This window comes from Phascolarctos cinereus, unplaced genomic scaffold, assembly GCF_003287225.1.
Source record: "Phascolarctos cinereus isolate Bilbo 61053 unplaced genomic scaffold, phaCin_HiC Scaffold_5;HRSCAF=322, whole genome shotgun sequence".
In the NCBI taxonomy this organism is placed as follows: Eukaryota; Metazoa; Chordata; class Mammalia; order Diprotodontia; family Phascolarctidae; genus Phascolarctos; species Phascolarctos cinereus.
Window position 1 is genome coordinate 188702465 of NW_027555958.1, and position 20069 is coordinate 188722533.

General features: G+C 35.6%; 1 protein-coding gene and 1 pseudogene across 1 annotated transcript; both read right to left on the minus strand.

Annotated features, from left to right (window-relative positions):
- Window positions 1–5783: 5783 nt before the first annotated feature.
- On the minus strand, window positions 5784–6761 carry LOC110200275 (olfactory receptor 14A16-like). Its single transcript, XM_020975506.1, has one exon. It carries the CDS (start codon window positions 6759–6761, stop codon window positions 5784–5786), a length of 978 nt encoding a protein of 325 aa, XP_020831165.1.
- An 11614-nt stretch (window positions 6762–18375) lies between these two features.
- On the minus strand, window positions 18376–19271 carry LOC110200274 (olfactory receptor 14A2-like; annotated as a pseudogene).
- Between the last annotated feature and the right edge of the window lie 798 nt (window positions 19272–20069).

Below are 20069 nucleotides of genomic sequence, written 5' to 3' on the forward strand. Positions count from 1 at the left end.
ACTGGGAGAAGAGGAAAGCAGGAGGCAGGCAAGGATAAATTAGATCATATGAAAAGGAACAAAAACCTAATACAGTAGAGGGAAAGAAGGGGAGGGAGATGAGCATTGTTAGAACCTTGCTGTCATCAGATTTTGATTCAAAAAAGAGAATAACATCATCAGTTAGGTATAGAAATCTAACTCACCCTATAGGAAGTAGGAGGTGAAAGGGAAAAGAAAAGAGAAGGATTGAATAGAAGGAGGGCAGACTGAAGGAGGCAGTGGTTGAAAATGAAACTACCAAGGAGGGAAAGGGAGAAAGGAGAGACAAAAGTAAAGTAGGGAAGTGGGGGGAATAGGATGGAGAGGAAGACACAGATAGCAATCATAACTGTGAATGTGAATGAGATGAACTCTCCCATAAAATGAAAACATATAGCAGAGTGGATTATGAATCATAATCCTATAATATGTTGTTTACAAGAAACACAGTTGAAACAGAGGGATACACACAGAGTAAAGGTAAAAGGTTGGAGCAGAATATATCATGCTTCAGCTCAACTAAAAATAGCAGGGGTAGCAATCCTTATCTCAGATAAAGCCAAAACAAAAATAGATCTAGTGAAAAGAGATAAGGAAAGAAACTACCTACTGCTAAAAGGTACCATAGATAATGAAGTAATATCATTACTAAACATATATGCACCAAATGGTATAGCATCCATATTCTTAAAGGAGAGGTTAAGGGAGATACAGGAAGAAACAGAGAGTAAAACTATACTAGTAGGGGACCTCAACCTCTCCCTTTCAGAACTAGATAAATCTAACCAGAAAATAAATAAGAAAGAAGTGAAGGGGATCAATAGAATTTTGGAAAGGTTAAATATAGTTGGCCTCTGGAGAAAACTGAATGGGGGCAGAAAGGCATATACATTTTTCTTGGCAGTACATGGCACCTACACAGAAATTGCCCATGTAATAGGGCATAAAAATTTCACAATCCAATGCAGAAAGGCAGATATATTAAATGCATCCTTTTCAGATCATGATGCAATAAAAATTACATGTAATAAAGGCGAATGTTGTGTGAGACACATACTCATGTGTTAATATTTCTCCGGTATTGAGTAAATACTTCAAACATGACTGAAACAAAGAAATATGAAAAGATACCATCAACCCATCTCCTTCATGGAGGTGGGAGGTCTACATATTGCACATGATTTTGGACTTTTTCAATTTGTTTATTAGTTATGCTGATTTTTTTCTACCTCTCTTCCCTCTGTCTCTGTCTCTGTTTCCCTGTTTCTCTCTGTCTCTCTCTTTCCAAAATACTATTTGTTGTGTGGGATGGTGCTCTGGAAGGGGAAGGAAAAGGGACAGCAGGTAATATTATGATGATTAAAAAATAAGGACATCAAAAACTTATTTTTACAGTCTTTCAAAGTTGTTTACAATGAATGCTATCTTCCTTGTATAAATTATTCTTGATCTAATAACTTTATTCTGCATCAGTCCATATTACCCAGGATTCTCTGAAATCCTCCCCCTGCATTTCTTATGGCATAATAATATTGTATTACATTCCTATATTATAATTTGTTCCCCAATCATTTAAGAAGCAATCTACAGTACCCTCTTAGATTATACTTGTTTTCTCTCTTCCTCCCTCCATTTCCATCTCCCTATCAGGATTAGGACATTTATTTCACTTGGAACTTTTTCTGATAATATCCTCCCTCATATCCTTCATTGCTTTTTACCCATGCTAATTCCTCTGTTGAGCTTACTATATTTCTATATGTAATTCTTTGCATGTATTCGAGCCTCTTTTTTCTGGCTCAGTTAAGAGTGAAGTTCACTTGATGCTTCTTGTGTAATTTCTTCATTCATATTTGTATATTCTTCTTACATATCCTATTTCTGAGAAGTGGAAGGTTCAATTACCTTCTTCCTTCTTTTGGTGCTGGTGTATTCCTTTGACCTTCTCTTTTCTATTACCTTGTAAAATCTTCAGAACAGAATCAATGCACCCTCTTTTTAAAAATTTAACTCTCACAAAACCATTTTGTATATATTAAGGTTCTAAAAGGACAGTTGTTTTTATTACTCTATGAGATTTTACAGCCCCTTTTAATTACTCAAGTAAATTTACCTTTTCTTGTTTCTCTTGACTCTTGTTTCATTTCAAAGTTTCTACTTAGCTTTGGTCTTTTCATCATATATGCTTAAAAATCTCTTCTCCATTGATTTTTTTTCTTTTGCAGTTACAAATATTTTTTCTTTCTAAGTTGGATTTTTGGTTATTATTGAGTTATAATTTTTTGTAGTGGTCTGTATCTTCTTACTTCTCTCCCCAGCTTTATTTCTTAAATTGGTGCTTGCGCCAGGACCATACTTTTTACTTTCCCTTTGGGTGAAGTTGTAAGCCTTTCTTGAGCTCAACCTACATCATCTGAGTTTCTATGTGGATCTCTACTTACAGAGGTCAGATTCCCCCAGATTTTGGAGGTTCAGAGTATTGAATCTTCAGGAACCTTTATGGCATATCAAGATAGAGTACTAGAGATTCTCAGGGACTAACAACATGGGCTGTTGTGGTCTGAGTGAGGCTGTGTAGGTAGGCAAAGTGCATCAATTACTCCTACTGTTAGTGTTTTAAGTTTCTGATCACCCTGGGGCTTTCTTGGAAGAGATTTCAACTGCAGTTGTCACTAAATACAAGATCTTATAAGTTAAAGTGTCTCTGGCAGACCTTTATTCCAGTTGTGGGATCCTGGCTTGTTTAACTTAGCTTGGTTCGCTTGGAAGACCCCCTTCCTATTGCCAGTGGGCTTCTGCATGTCTTTTTGTGCAGTTCTTTTGTGGAAAAAATAATTTACTGTTGGATTTCTTGATCATTATTTCATCTAGTACTATTTTTGCATTTTTGTTAGTGTAAGGTTGTGGGAGCTTGGCTGCCTGCTTTGGTTTAAGCACCCATCTTAGTTGGAAGTTGGATACTTCTGATATTTAAGTGTTCTGACCTCACAGTTTCTTAAACTAATCAAGCATTATGAATCCAATTCTCCTACCTTTCCCCCATCCATTGGGGGTATTCACAATCTATGCATCATCCTCACTAAAACTATTCCATCTTCAAAGTACTTAACTCTACAAGTCTTCTTTCCAACTATTGGCTCCAGTCCTTTCTTCTGTTTCTCTTTCTAAGCAAAAGCTAGTGATAGAACAGATCACTATTCACTGAATCCCTAATAGGCCACTTGAAGAGGTAAGAGAACATGGGAAATCTCTACTTAGGGTGTCAGTGAAGAGTCTGTGCCTGTCTATTTCTTACATGATGCCAACCAATCTTGTTCTGCTTATTCTATTAGATTGACTGGTTAGGCCAGAAGGTAAGGAAAATGTGGGGTTAGTGAATATGTTCCCTCAAATGAACTGTTACAAAATCGCTGTCAAGCTAGAGTCTGGCAGATTGAGTGATTTTTATTTCTGTTGCTCTTAAATTTCCTCTGTGTGGAATGATTTATTCCTATCAGTGGGTGTGTCCTATTTGCCCAAATCATCATATTTGGAATACTTTCCTGTTTAATCCATGAACTGTTGCTTAGAATTGGGACTTGGTCAGTATCACCTGCATCAAACAACCTGTGTCCATGCAGTGATCATGCATATGAATGTAAGACGTAGGGATAGACCTTCAAGAATCAAAGAATAGGAACTTTTCCTTATCCTCACTTTTTTATTATAAGGGATAGAAACCTGGTGTAAAACTTTGTTTCTTTTACTTAAATGTGGAGAGGGGGCCCATTTCAATTTCTTCTCTTCCTAGGAAGTACTGAATTCTTTGCCCAGCTATCTTAGGGAATAACCTCAGGCAAATAAATAACTTCTTTACCCCCCCCCTTTCCTTCCTCTAATACATTAAAAAAAGCCTGTGGGAGTTGAGATAAGGAAGCTCTAAGTTCAAAAGTTTTGCCTGCCTTAGCAAAGGGGACACCTGAATATCATATAGGTATAGACTATGGTCATGGACTTTCTGAGGTTTAAATTAGCATGCCAGGTATGGTTCTTCCCTTAGGAATAATTCGCTCATCTAAATAAAATATTGCGATTAGAGGAGATGAAAGTTCCAAGTAAGGGACAACAATAAGAAAATAAATACCCATTTTGCTTTAATTAAAAGAAAGACAAAGAATAAATAAAACACCAGGGCTCAGATACTTGCAAGGAAAATTTCAGTGTAATACACACACACACACACACACACACACACACACACGTAGGTATATACACATATATATGCATTTGAAATAATTTAACATTGTGTGATAGAAAAAGTTCAATTTTCAATTTAGCTCTGAAAGCCTTCCAGGGCTAAATTGGGATGCCCAGAGGAATTCAGAACAAAAATATTTTTTTTCTTTTCCAATGAGGAAAGAAAGGGTAAAGACCTGGAATAGATCAAAGAGAAAAGAAGTTAACTCATTATTTTAGGTTTTTTTTTTCTGATGTAGCAATGAGTGAGTGCTGGCAAAAGTGTTCTTGTTTCATCTTTTTTATCTATATGTGATAAAAGTTGTTCAGGGAGAAGAAAAAAGCAGCTCCTAATAAGATTGGAGTTAATTTAAAATGAAATGGGAGCTTTTTGTTAGGAAGTTTCTAAGCTTCCAGAGTGTCTGCTATTTGGGCTCAAGTGGAACATTAATTCAGTCTACTCTTCATTCTTTCCTCTTAATCTGGCCAGTTAAAAGAAAAAAAAATAAAATAAAGAAATAAAAAGAGTCTCTTACTCCCTAAATTTGTTGTAAGAACAAAATTCATGACTTCACAGGGACTCTAGGAATGATATTTTAAAAATGGACTGGTTTGTTGCAAATTAAAATGGGGTTGGCTTTCTATATTGAATTTCATGTTGAAGTGTCTCTGGAAGTGCTATATTGTGGATTATTAAATATATAGCTAAAGGATTTATTAAATACCTATGTTCCAGACAGTATGCTAATTAGAAATAGATATTTATAGCTAGCCTTTTTCTTTTAAAACATATTATTTACTTTAAACATTTTTTATTTTTAAATTTTGAGTTACAGATTCTCTTCCTCCCTTCTACCCCTCCTTCTCCTACTGAGAAGATAAGCAATATATCAATTACATATGTGAAATCATGTAAAACAGATTTCCATACTACTTTCACATACATGAAGATAGCCATATTACTTTCATTTTTTTTGATTTGTAGTTTATCAGTGTGTTGATGAAAATTCTATTTTTGAGACAAAAGTTTTGAAGAGGAGGCCCCTTAAGACATCTTAAAATTGTACATCTTACTATTCCTTCTAAATATACAACAAAGTTATCATGTAAATTTCTTTTTTTCTTCCCTCACTCTTCCCCAACCCTAGAGCTGGTAACCATTAGACACAAATAGGTGTGTGTTTGTGTGTATATATATATGTGTGTGTGTGTGTGAGAGTGTGTGTGTATGTGTGTATCTATACGTATATATGTATACATATATACATACATATATATATGTAAAATTATTTGCTACATATTTCTATTCATCAGTTCTTTCTCTGGATGCAGATAGCATCTTTCTTCATATGTCCTTTATAGTTAATTTGGGTATTTATAATAGTCAAAATAAGTTATTTGCTCAGAGTGTATATATTTTGACAATCATTTATTAACAACCTTTAAGAGACAGCATTTCCTAACTAATGACCTTGACATGGGCAAACCAGGAAAGAGTTCAAGTCATAAGCACAGAAAGGCCAAAACTGATTTCCTTTTCTTTCTTTTTAAATAAAGCAATCATACAGTTGTGGAAAAGGTCTTAATGTTAATCCCTGTGAGAAGTGTTTCCCATGTATTAGTTTCATCAGAGAAGTCTTGATATCGTTGTTCCTCAGGCTGTAGATGACAGGGTTCAGGGTTGGGGGCACCACTGTATAGACTATAGATAATGACAGATCTAGAACTGAGTAAGATTCCTGGTGTGGCTTTAGATAAGCAATGACACCTGTTGTGATAAAAACTATGAGAACTATGAGATGGGGCAAGCAAGTGGTGAAGGCTTTTGACTGACCCTCTGTGGTTGGAATCTTCAGCACAGTTGAGAATATGTGACCATAAGAGAAAGCTATGGAAATAAAGCAGAGAATCCCTAAAGTAATCCCAATAGACAAAGTCACATTTAATCCAATATGTATATCAGAGCAGGAGAGCCTAAGCAATGAAGGGACATCACAGAAGAACTGATAGATCTCTTTGGAGCCACAGAAAGGCAAAGTGAATGTACTACCTGAGTACAGAGCCCCTAACAAACCTCCAGTGAGCCAGGAAGCAGTTGCCATCTTCACACAAGTCCCTCTGGTCATGATGACTTCATAGTGCAGGGGCTGAGAGATGGCCACATAGCGGTCATAGGACATTATTGTGAGGAGAGAAAGCTCAGATGCTGCAAAGAAAATTACTAAAAATAACTGTAATACACACCCCATGAAAGAAATGGAATGGCTATGGCACAGGGAGTTTGTGATAGATTTAGGGAGTGTGGTAGAAATAAAGCAAAGATCTAAAAAGGACAGGTTCTTCAGGAAGAAGTACATGGGGGAGTGGAGATGCTCATCAAGAGAGATGAGGGTGAAAATGAGCAGGTTCATCACCAGAGCCACCAGGTACATCAGTAAGAAGAGCATGGCATATAAGACCCGCAGCTCCCAGGTATTGGAAAAGTCCATCAAGAGGAATCCTGTCACCATGGTGAGGTTGGTCATGCTCGAGGAGTTCTCTTGATTATCTGAACAGAAAAAAGAAGCATTTATCAACTGATGAGAAGACTCAGTATGCTGGATGTGAAGAGACTTTGGTTCAGGCCTATTCTGTGATTTTATAAAAATCACAGATCTTTGGTTATTTGCTAAATGAGAAGATGAAACTATATCAGAGAGTCTTAACCCTACATTCATGAATTAAAAAAAACATTTTGATAATTATATTTCCTTATGGGTGATTTCTTTGAAATCTATGTATTTTAATTTATATATTTAAATATACCATTCTGAGGAGGAAGTGGTAGGCTTCACCAGAAGCAGCCCGGGACACGACAGGTTAAGAATTCCTGAACTAAGTGATTTTTAAGGGCTCTTCTCCATTCCAAAGGCTCTGTGTTTCTAGGAATAGTATTCACAGTTTGAAAAAGATGCTAACAATGGCAATGTATCTCTAAAGTATATGAATTTTAAGAGTTAAGAACCCTGTGAGATAGATGGGTCAAGTAGCATCATGCAGTTTTGGACATAAGATGCCATATCTCAGGGAAGTTATGGGTTTTCTAGTGGTCATACAAGAATTGTCAGAACCTGATTGCTAACCCTGTGGTTCTGATTCCAAGGTTCAGTTGAAAGCTACTCCAGGTTCCTGTACTGAGGCAAACCTGAGCTTTCTCTTCATCAACAAATGACTTTCTTCCCATGCTTCAAAATGTTAATGATATAGATAGATTCTCACACAATTTGAAATGATGTCCACTGTCTAAGATGGTAACCCAACCAAGACACTGTTGTATTGACAGCCTTATTACCCCAGAATAATAAAATTGTTATGCAAATGAAGTCAGTGTCATGGATATGACACCAATATGGGCCATTTTAATTTTATATTCTCCCTTAATTAAATACAATGTCATCAATAACTCAGAACAGCCATATTGAACTGCAAATCCATTGTCAGCTGGAGAACTAATTCTCAAATCATATTTATTTGTGGTAAGTCTGTTCTATTCTCTTTGTATGATGAAGGCAGAAAGGGGAATGACTGCCCTCTGGAGTCTGATTCATCTTGTTTGAGTTAAAGTATCCATCCATCTCCTGGCTGCTGGGTGGAACAATGGAACAGTGAATGCCAGACCTATAGTTAGGAAGACCCGAGTCTAAATCCAGCTCAGACACTTACTAGCTGTGGGACTCTGGACAAATCACTTAACTTCAGCTTGCTTCAGTTTCCTCATTTGTAAAACAGGAATAATAACAACACCTACCTCCCAGGGTTGTTGTGAGGGTCAAGTGAAATAATAATTATGTCTCTTAGGACAGTACCAAGCTACATGATAATTGCTATATAAATGTTAGCTCTTATTATTCTACATCTTCCTAAACTCTTAAGGTAACATACAAATATGTGCCTGAAGGATCCTCTACTCTCATTAAAGATATACAGAACAAATCTGTACTTTGTACACAAGACAAAGGAATTACTGATAAGCATGTTTCACTAATACTTTTCAAGCTTTTATCAATTGTCTGCTTTATACAAACTGTGTTCTAGACCTGTATCAGTCATGCAGATCAACAGTGCCTAATTGTAGGCCTCAGGGAACTTCTGGACTGTTAGGGAGATGAGAAATATTTGCAAATAACTACAATACAAATTAGAATGAAATAAAGGAATAAGAATATAACAAAGGGTTCAGTGAGATGCAAGAGAGAGAGTTAACTTCTGGCAGACAGACCGAAAGATACACACATATACATGTGTATGTATATCTATATGTATATTTATTATATTACAGAACCTTATGTAGTATGGTGGGTTTTAAACAGTGGGCTGGATCTCTTCAGGCAGAAATATTTAGGTTTTTGAAGGAAATATTCCAAGTTTTTTGCTAGTAAATATACAGAAGCAGTAATGGAAAGGTCAAGTTTGGAAAGACGGAGTCTCTATTTCTCAACATAAAGACCTTTTAAAATCCTAAATATTGATTTTGAGGTGTAGTTGCAATTGAAATTTTGGTATTTCTACTAAAATTTCAAAGACTTACTCTCCCTAATCATGTTCTTTTTCTTCCTTGGGACCTCTAGTCCTCATATTCCTCAGTACTTTCCTTGGCAATCTCCCTGCTCTGACTTAACTTTCCTAATTGGGACACTATACTTATTTGGGACACTAAACTTAATCGATTTTGTCTCCTCTTGAATCACTTGCTTTCTTGTATAACTGCAGATCACATCTATTAAAATTAACTTGTAATTACTCTTGCATTCACCTTCTTTAATCCTATTTAGGTGCTATTGAATGCAGCTGATGAAAGGAAAAACTACTAAATGGGCCCATTGTGAATTTTGATTTTCTAATCTCTGCTAGGCAATTCTTTTTTAAATCACATTCTCCACTTTGTCTTTTCTCAAACTTATCTACTCTCTTTAAATTTCCCATATTCTTTTTTTTTTTTTTTGCTTTTGGGCAATTGGGGTTAAGTGACTTGCCCAGGGTCACGCAGCTAGTAAGTGTCAAGTGTTTGGTCTGAGGCAGGATTTGAACTCAGGTTCTCCTGACTTCAGGGCCAGTGCTCTATCCACTGCACCATCTAGCTGCCCCCCCATATTCTTTTTAATCAACATCTCTCATAAGTTAGGACTTCATTTCATACTTCAGTTAGATAATAGAGACTATACATGGTGAGATTTTTCTCTCCCCTTCTTTTTCAGTCATAATTCCTTAACATCCTCCATTCTCTCCTCCTTTAGTCCTTGATGATGATGTGAGGTAGGTTACAAGTTTCCAGACAAAGGTGAGACTTTACCCATACCATTGATCCTTTCCCATGCAGTCTTTATTTATTATCTTCATTCTTTTATCTCCTTCTGAATTTCCCTATCTACTGGTTCCTTCTCCCCTGCTTATAAACACACCTGCATTTTCCTCATTCTTAAAACAAGAACAACAATAACAAAAACCTCACTTCATTAGACCTTGCAATCTTTGAAGACAGGTTATCTTTCCATCTCTCTCTTCCCTCACTCAGCCCAAGTCTACTGTCTACACTTTTGGACTCCACTGCCTGTTCTCCCATACTTCCTAACTCTGCTATAATCTGCTACATGACTTCATCAGCCACTGGAAATGATCCTTTCCTGAGTCACTAACGAATTTGTTAATTGATAGATATGATTGCCTTTTCCCTAGCCTTACTCTTCATAGCTTCCATGCAGTATTTAAAACTGCTGGCCACCTCCTTTTCTTTGCTCTCTGAATTTTTCTGACCCTGCTCTCTTTTGGTTCTATTCTTATATATCTTATGACTCACTCTTAGTTTCTCTTGCTGATTCATTCTTACAACATGCAAAGTGTGGATAGATGCCAAAGTTTTGTTATAGGCTCCTGTATGCTTTTCCTGGATCCTCCTTGTAAACTTATCAGTTACATAGGTTTGTCTACTTCCTCTATGATGATCGGTCCTACATCTATACTTCCTGATCTTGCATGTTGTTGCATCATCATCTGCCTATTGGACATTTCAAAGTAGAAGTCCTATAGAAATTTCAAACTCAACATGTTCAAAAAAAGGAATTATCTCTACCAAGTCTTCTCACTCTCCTCTCCCCACCATCCTAAGAGTCCTCTGTTTCTGAAGTTCCTTACTTCCATCAAGTCCTATTCTTTCAGTCTTCCAGGTTCAGAGGTTTACTGATGTTCTTCTTACCTCACTCCCACCTACCACAGATGTCCAATAAGTTTCCACATCTTGTACTTTCTGTCTCCACATCTCATATTGTCTCTGTTCCTTTCATTTACTTAGCTACCACTTTAGTTCAGTCTCTGATTACCTATCACTAGACTCTTTCAATACCCTCTTAATTGTGGTCCCAATCTCAGTGGGAACAAGTATGTGTCCACTGCAACCTATTCTTCACATAGCTGCCAAACTGGCTTTTCTAAAGCAAAATCTGACTGTGGCCTTACCCCACTCATGCTCCCTAATACTTCCAGGATCAAATATAAACTGCTCTGTTTGGCAATCTTTGGTGAAACAGAATTCAAATGTTCTTCTCAGCCATATGTACTTCTTTCTTCTCTAGGCCCCCACAGTCCAGCCCCAAAATGCCTCCTTGCTGTTCCTTTTACATGGCATATTATTTCTCATCTCTGTAACTTTGCATTGTTGTTCCCCATTCCTGACATGAATTTTTTCCTGGGGTCAGTGTACCAGAATTCCTGTTTTTTCATGTCTTATCTAAAGTGCCCCATTCTACATGAGCTTTTACCTGTTTTAAACAACCTGTTGCCTTTTCCCTTGAAGTCTCCTTGCATCTGTTTGATATTCTTTTTAATATACTTATATACAGATATATTCTGCCTTTCTGAAATACTTTTTAAAATCTTTGAAGTCAAGGACTGTTTTCACTTTTGTCTTTGTAGCCCCAGAACAATGACTGACCTAAAGTAAGAGCTTATTGAATGCTTGTTGGTAGATTGGATTCAACCTTTAAGTGATTCCTTAGGTCATAGATTTTAAGGAGCATTGGAAAGGTCATGGTGCCTCATGATATAATTCCAAACTCTGTGAAATGCTTAACTTTACTGTTTTATACTACCTGAAATTTTATAATAAAAATAATTAAATTACATGTTTTGTTTTGTTTTTTGACACTGGGTTAAGATCAGGTGCCAGAATGAGTGTTTTACAGGAATGTTATTGAGAATGGATGTCTAATTTTGGAACTGGAATCAGCACAAAGAAAGTTAATAGGTTAGGTGGAAATTAGGATAGGGGAGCCAACTCTGGAGTCTGATCAGGTAGCAAGGGAGCAGCATGAGGGATTTGTATTATTAAAGGGTAGAGAAGAGAAAAAACCAAACTTTAGGAGGAAATGGAAGTAGGAAGATCTCTAAAGCAATCTCTACCTTTTCTTCAGTTTCTCCAACACTTTGCCCCCATTTTCATACCTGAGACCGTTTTTATAGTCACATGTGCAAGTTGTCAGAAACAAGCTTTACATTTACATTTCATACTTCAGATTGCTGGTGGCATAACTTTTTATAATCTTAGTCATAAAGATACTGATGCATATGCATTTATTTCATAAGAGAATGTGGAAGTTCATACCTTGCAATCCATTTATTTCTTCAATCCATTGCTTGAGAGTCAGACTATGAGATCACCATACATTATTCAATATGCTTATGTGGAGGTGGAGAATTTTTTCAAGAGTGAAGGTGATTCATATGCCCAAATATGACATGAAGAGGTAACAAAAATTTTTGCCGATTCTTCTTCTAATTCCTGGTCCCAGTATGACCCCATCATTTCCTAGCATCACTGCAAGTATACTGGGGTAGGATGCCTTAGTTTCTCCTTGTCTATAATTTAATACTTTTCTACTTTGACATTCGGTATCTATAAAGAATCAAGTTTCTTAGAACCCAGTAAGTATTTCCTCTGATGCTAAAATATTTGGCAGAAGCTGGCATCATTTTATTTTCCTTTAGGGATGCAAGCCCTCTCATTTTGGGCATCCTCTGAGGATCATAGAACAAGGGTTCTCCAGAGTGTTCCTACAGCCATTCAATGTCATTTGCCCCAAGTCCCTGAGTAGCGCAGGCATGAGAACTTACTGCTAGCTTATTAGTACAACCCCTGGGAGTTGAGTGACATTTTAAGACTTTATGATATCTTATGTCTCATGTTGCTAACCACATAAATATCCTTGTGTCCACTGGCTTAAATTTAAAGTTCATTTTTATTCCAAGCTCCACCTCCCCACCAAGATTCACATTCCACAGAGAATTATGAATCAATCGCTTTCCCTTGCCAAAAGAAAATTCCAACAACAAAAATGCATACCTTAGTAAGTGTTAGGAAAAGCTATACAGAAAACTGATTATTGCTGATACTACCTACATTCTTTTTTTTTTTAAAATTTTCATTTAAATTAAAAAAAAAAGAAGTACGATTTAATTTTGAAAAGTTGGCCATTTGTTGTCCTTGTATTCCCAGTGCCTGGCACATAGTAGGCATTTATTGAACATCGGTAGAAGTCATGAAGTTATTTACTTGATTGCTTTTGATACAGATCAAAATGTCTGCCTTAGCAGATGTCTTATTAAAGTCCTACACCACTGGCATATGAAGCTCCTGTGTCAGTTTTTTAATCAATTTCTTAAATTCCTCATTGCTTTTCTCTTTTTGTCTGGATTATTCATAGCAGATTCTGTTCATACAGAACATTTCCTCCACTGATCTTTCCCTAAATGCTCTAAACCATTTTTCTTCCTTCTAGGTCCTTGATTTCTGCACCTGAGTAGAGCTTCTTACTTGTTAAAGTTCTGTGCTCCATCTCTTTTATTTCTCTTCTTTTTCATCCTTTGAATGATACATTCCCCTTTCTAGTCATATTCCAATAATAGGAATCATGCCATAAAGCTTTAATTATCTATATGGAGTCAGTTTTCCACTTTGAATTATGACCTCTTGTTTGTTGATCTTGTTTGTTTCTTAAACTCTGGAGGAACTTATGTATAGATGCTTTACTCCATGAAAAAATTTTTTTATATCTTTCCTGGATCATGTATTATGGCCTTCTTAGGGTCTCAAGTACTATCCTTTCTTCATTTTAGTTATGCTCTATGGCATCTAGCTTGATGGATATGTTTTTTTAAAAAAATATTATTAATTTATTTTTTAACATTCATTTGAAAAAATTGAGGTCTGAATTCTTTCCCTTACTCCTACCCTTTCCCCACTCATAAGAGAGGTCAAGAAATGTAATAGGTGAAATAATACAAAACGGATGTCCATATTAGCCATGTTGCAAAAGCAAGAAAAATAAAGACCGTGAAAAAAATTATGCTTCATTCTGCACTCAGATTCTATCAATTTTTTCCTCTGGAGGTGGTTAGCATTTTTAAAAATAAATCCTTTGGAACTTTTTGGGATCATCGCATTGATCAGAATGGCTAAGTAATTCATAGTTAATCATTGTATAATATTGCTATTATGATGTACAATGTTCTCCTGGTTCTGTTCACTTCACCCTTCATGAATTCATTTAAGTCTTCCCAGGTTTTTCTAAAACCACCCTACTCATCATTTCTTTTTTCAATTTTATTTTTAATTTAGGAATAACATAAGCATTTCCATAACATAGTACAACAAAAAAGATGATTGTACATGAAAATGCAAATACGCACAACTTGCTATTCCTTTCAAATATACAACAAAATCATGTAAATTTCTTTTTCTTCCTTCTCATCTCTTATAGCATAATAATATTCCATATCAATCACATGCCATAACTTCTTCAGTCATTCCCCAATTTATGGGCGTTCCCTCAATTTCCAATTCTTTCCTATGTTGTGATTAAATTTTAATAAGAGGGTAAACTGAGATAGATCTTTGAACATGATAACACTTATTAGCAGAGGCATTCTACCCATCAATAAATGGGTCAATGTATTGCCTCCATTAATGCCAAAGATCCTGAGCAAGAGGACAGTTCCCATCATATAGGTTTTGGCAAATATAGAATAAAGAACAGAAAACAATAGATGATATCATGGAATTAAATGTAACGTAATTGGTTACAGAACTGAGGCATAGAGAACAACATGATTAGTTGGAAGTTTGGGGATAGCAATGACCCAACGTCTTCTTTCATGAAACTAAGAAGTGTTCATTATTTGAGTCCAGGTGTGAGATAGCAGCTCTGATGTTTGGACAGAAAACCAGACATCCTTGAAGGCTAGCTTGGTGGAATAAAGATATCAGGCCCAACTCACTTTCTGTTCACACACATTCCCCAAGTTTAGCAAAATTCCTCAAAGCAAGAAAGCTAGATTTTACACTTGACCCATTACAGGCCAGCTGAACTCTGAGTTTAAGTTCAGAGACAAAGAACTTAAATGACTTAAGCAGTTACGGGATGAAAATGGTTACAGGACAAAATCAATTAATTGTAAATAGGATCAATTAGAAAATGATACATGGTCAATCTTAATCTTCTCTGCCACCTCAAAAAGAGTTGCTACAAATGTTTGTTTGCATAGCAGTCTTTTTTGTTTTTCTTTGATCTCTTTGAGACATAGACCTAGTAGTGGTATTTCTGGATCAAAAGATATGCACAGTTTGATAGCTTTTGGGGTATAGTTCCAAATTGTTCTGTAGAATGATTGGATTAGTTTACAATGCCATCAACAATGCATTAGTGTCACCATTCTCCACATCCCCTCCTGCATTTGGTATTTTCCTTTTCTATCATGTTGGTAAATCTGATAGGCTTGAGGTGGTACTTCAGAGTTGTTAGAGCCTTTTTCATATGAGTGTGTATAGCTCTTCTGAAATTCAAATCCTTTGACCATTTATAAATTGGAGAATGACTTTCTTTTTATAAATTTGATTCAGTTCTCTATGTATTTGAGAAATGAAGCCTTTATCAGAGAAATTTGCTTTAAAATTTTCCCCCTCTAGTTTTCTGCTTTCCTTTTAATCTTGGCTCCATTAGTTTTGTTTGTGCAAAACTTTTTTTAATTTAATGTAATAAGAATTATTAATTTTACTTCCCATGGTCTCTCTTTCTCTTGATTGGTCATACGTTTTGGATATCCACGTGAAATTTTCTCCTTCCATCATACTTTTTAGTTTAAAGCCTTTTGATTAGTTAATTATGAACTTCAGTTAGGGTCACTGGAAAAAGAGAACCATTCCTTTATTTTATGTCAACATAAATCTTGTCCATATTCCTGTAAGGGGAACTTTTCTTCTTGCCTTGAGTGGAAAAGAAAAAGGTGATGTGAAACTGGACACTGTGAGAGAAGGGTACTGAACGATAATTTTATCTATTTTTGTTCTTCTATCCATCCCCAAGATGCTGATCTAGGGATAATTCTTTAGACTCAAACTGTTTTTGTTGTCACTGTTCCTTCAAGGGGAAGGCTAAGCCCAAGTTTATATCTGCAGGCTTTAATCATTCCTACCAACAGCTAGTTATGTAGACCATAAAAACTGTGAATAGTGAGTTAGCCTACTTAATGATTCAAGTCCTGTTTTTTAACAGACATTAATTGTGTGACCCGTGGAAAGTTACTTAAGCTCTCACCTCCCAAATTAATTTTCTAAGACTACATTGATATATTCCTCACTGGGAGTTACCTTCAGTCTAGGCCAAAGAAACAAAAGCCTATCCAGAGCTTTTTACTTAACACTTGTCTTCATGATATGACTTACCGTGGGAAATAAAATTGACTTTGAAACAGAAAGCATGTTTTCTAGTCATGACTTTAACTTTGTGTGCTTGAACAAGGCACTTAACATTTGGGAGATCCAATTTCCTTAATAGTAAAATAGCATTTCTTATAGTTAGTATAGGAATGATATATTAATTTGTTGAAGCTCTTTTAAAAATATAAAGGCCTATAGAAATGTACAATATTGGTATAATTTTGGTTACTTATGTAAATGTATATACTTTGAAAACAATTTATTAACAATCTATAGGTTATCTAAGAGACAAATTTTATAATTAAAGACCTTGACACAGACATGTAAGGAAAGAGTTCACTAGTAAGCATTTAACAGGAACCACTGAACTTTTTTCCTTTTTCATCTTCTTTTGTTCTTTCCTTCTTTTCTTTTTTTCTTACTTTCTTCCCAAAGCATGTGTGTGTAATAAATATATATAAAATACCTGGGCATACACATTGCAAAACAAACCCAGGAACTATATAAACAAAATTATAAAAAGCTTTTTTTTACAAATAAAATCAGACTTAAATAATTGGAGAAATGTTAATTGTTCATGAGTAGCCAGGGCCAATATAATAAAAATGACAATTTTATCCAAACTAATTTATATATTCAATGCAATCCCAATTCAATTACCAAAAATATTTTACTGAATTGGAAAATAAAATGAAAAAATTCATTTGGGAGAACAAAAAATCAAGAATACCAAATGAACTAAAAAAAATGTAAAGGAAGAAGGTTTAGCAGTATCAGATCTTAAATTATACTATAAGCAGTTATTATCAAAACTATTTGGTACTGGCTGAGAAATTGAAATGTAGATCAGTGGAACTGAGTAGACAAACAATGTGCAGCAGCAAATGAACATAGTAATCATAGTAAGCATAGTAAACATAGTATTTGCCAAGTGTAAAGACATGTTTTTGGGATAAAAATTCATCATTTGGTAAAAGTTGTTGAATAAACTGGAAAGCAGTCTGGCAGAAACTGGGCACAGACCAATATCTTATACCATGTACCAAGATGAGGTCAAAGTGGATACATGACATAGATATAAAGAGAGATGTTACATGAAAATTTGAAGAACATGGAACATGTTACTTATCGGACTTATGGGTAGATAAACATTTTACGAATAAATAAGAAACAGATCAGAGTGAGGTGAAAAATAGATAATTTTGATTACATTAAATTGTTTTTATACAAATAAACCAAATGTCACCAGTATCAGAAGGAAAGCAAAAAATTGGGAAAACACTTTTTATAGATAATTTCTTAGATAATGGCCTCATCTCAAATGTATAAAGAACTTTGTCAAATCTATAAGAATATTAATTACTCCCCAATTGACAAATGGTTAAAGATATCAACAGGCAGTTTTCTAATGAAGAAATCAAAATGATTTATAGTCATATAAAAAAAGCTCTAAATCATCATTGATTAAAGAAATGCAAATTAAAATAACCTTGAGATACCATTTTATCCCTATCAGATTGGCTAAAATGATTGAAGAGGAAAGTGACAGATGTTGGAGGGGATGTCAAAAAATTGGGACCCTAATTCACTGTTAGTGGCACTGTGAACTGATCCAACCATTTTGAAGAGCAAATTGGAAGTATGCCCAAAGAGCTATCAAACTGCCTATATCCTTTGACCCAGCAATACCACTACTAGATCTGTTTCCAATGATGATTAAATAAAAAGGAAAAAAATATGTTCTAAAATATTTATGGCAGCTCTCTTTGTGTTAGCAAAGAACTCGAAATTGCAGGCATGCCCTGTCAATTGGGGAATGACTGAGCAAGTTGTGGTATATGATCATGATGCAATACTACTGTGCCATAAGAAATGATTTTTAGAAAAACATGGATAGACTTGTATGAAATAATGAAGAGCAAAATGAGCAGAACCAAGAAAATATTGTGTATGGTAATAACAATATCATTTTAAGAACAACTTTGAATGAATAAGTAATTTTGATTATTATAAATACTCAAATTAACCACAAAGAATTTATAAAGAAAGATACTATGTGCATTCAGAGAAAGAACAGATAAATAGAAGTATGTATAGAATGATTTTGTACATGTGTATGTTGTGTGTGTATATGTGCGTGTGTGTGTGCATTTTTGTGTCTAATGGTAGCCATCTCCAGGGTGGGAGAGGCAAGAAAAAATAGGAAAGAAAAAGAAATTTACATGATAACCTTATATATTTAATAGGAATAGCAAGTTGTATGTTATTTCCTATGTTATAGAAGTGCTTGTTTTATTTCATTAATTAAAAATAAAATAAATAAAAATAACAGTTAAAAAAAAGCATGCATATAATCATGGAAAAGCTTTTGGTGTAAAACTCTCTGAAGAGTGTTTTCAGGCTATGAGCTTCTTTAGGGCAGTGTTCATATCCTTGTTCCTCAGGCAATAGATGACAGGGTTCAGGGTTGGGGGCACCACTATATAGAACACAGACAACAATAGATCCAGATTTGAGTCAGTGTCCAAAGGTAGGCTTAGATAAGATATGGCTACAGTCGTAATAAAAAGCATGAGAACAAAGAGGTGGGGTACGCAAGAAGAAAAGGCTTTTGACCTACCCTCTGCAGTTGGAATCTTCAGCACAGTTGAAAAAATGGGACCATAAGAGACAGTGATGAAAATACAACAGAGAATTGCTAAACTGAACCCAACACCTGTAGTGACGTCAAGTCCGATGTGTACATCAGAGCAAGAGATTCTGAGTAAGGAAGGGATGTCACAGAAGAACTGATGTATCTCATTGGAGCTACAGAAAGGCAAAATGAATGTACTAACCGTGTATAGGACCCCAAACAAACCTCCAGTGAGCCAGGAAGCAGCTGCCATCTTTACCCAAGCCTCCTTGTTCGTGATGACTTCATAGTTCAGGGGCTGGCAGATGGTCACATAATGGTCATAGGACATCATGATGGTGCAAAGAAAATAACTGAAAAAAGCTGTAATATACATTTCAACAGAGAGATGAAATAGCTGTGGCTCAGGGAATTTGCAGTGGATTTAGGGACTGTGGCAGAAATTAGACAAAAAACTGAAAAAGACAAGTTCTTCAGGAAAAAGTACAACGGGGAATGGAGGTGTTCCTGAAGAGAGATGAGGGTGAAGATGAGCAGGTTCCCTGTGAGAGCCACCAGGTAGATCAGCAAGAAGAGCATGGCATGTAAGACCCGAAGCTCCCAAATATTGGAAAAGCCCATGAGGAGAAATCCTGTCACCATGGTGAAGTTGGCCATGCTCCGAGAGTTCCCTTGACTGTCTGCACAGAGAAAAGAAGCAGCTATCAAATGATGAGAACAATCAGTGTGCTGAGTAGCATATCTTAGTTCAGGCCTACACTGTGACTTGTGTAAATCAGAGTCCCTTTGTCTACTTTGGCTTGGTCATTTGCTAAATGAGTAGATGAAACTATATCAAAATATCTTAACTTTAGGTCCATTAATTTAGATTTTAAAAAATTTTAATAATGACACTTAAACATAGATGATTTCTTTTGAAATCTATTTTATTTCATGCATTTAAAGATCTTATTCTGAAGATGGCTCCATTAGCTTTACCAGAAGGGGCTGAAGACACAAAAAAGGCTAAGAACTTCTTAACTAAATGATTTTAAGGGCTCTCTTACCTTCCAAAGGCTCTATGTTTCTTGGAACAGTATCCTTACCTTTAAAAACATGACAATAGTTGTAATACCTCTCTAAATTGTATGATTTTTAAGGATTTGAGCAATGTTTTATTACAAGTACCTTGTGAGGTAGAATTTTCAAATAGTGTTATTGCCATTTTCAACATAAGAGACTTAATACTCAGAGACGTATTGTGACTTTCTTGTGGTCATAGGAGAAATGTTAGAACTTGGATGCTAACATGGGCTTTTGATTCCAAGGCCAACTTGAAAGCTCCTCCAGGTTCCTATACTGAGGCAAACCTGGACTTTCTTTTCATGAACAAATAGCTTTCTTCCTATTCTATCAAGAATAAAGGTGATGTAGATTCTCTAACAATTTTAAATGATGTCCACTGCCCAGGATAGT

Bases quoted from the DNA above. Each gene is read 5' to 3' on its own strand.
- LOC110200275 (XM_020975506.1), bottom strand. From the start codon at position 6,761: ATGACCAACCTCACCATGGTGACAGGATTCCTCTTGATGGACTTTTCC.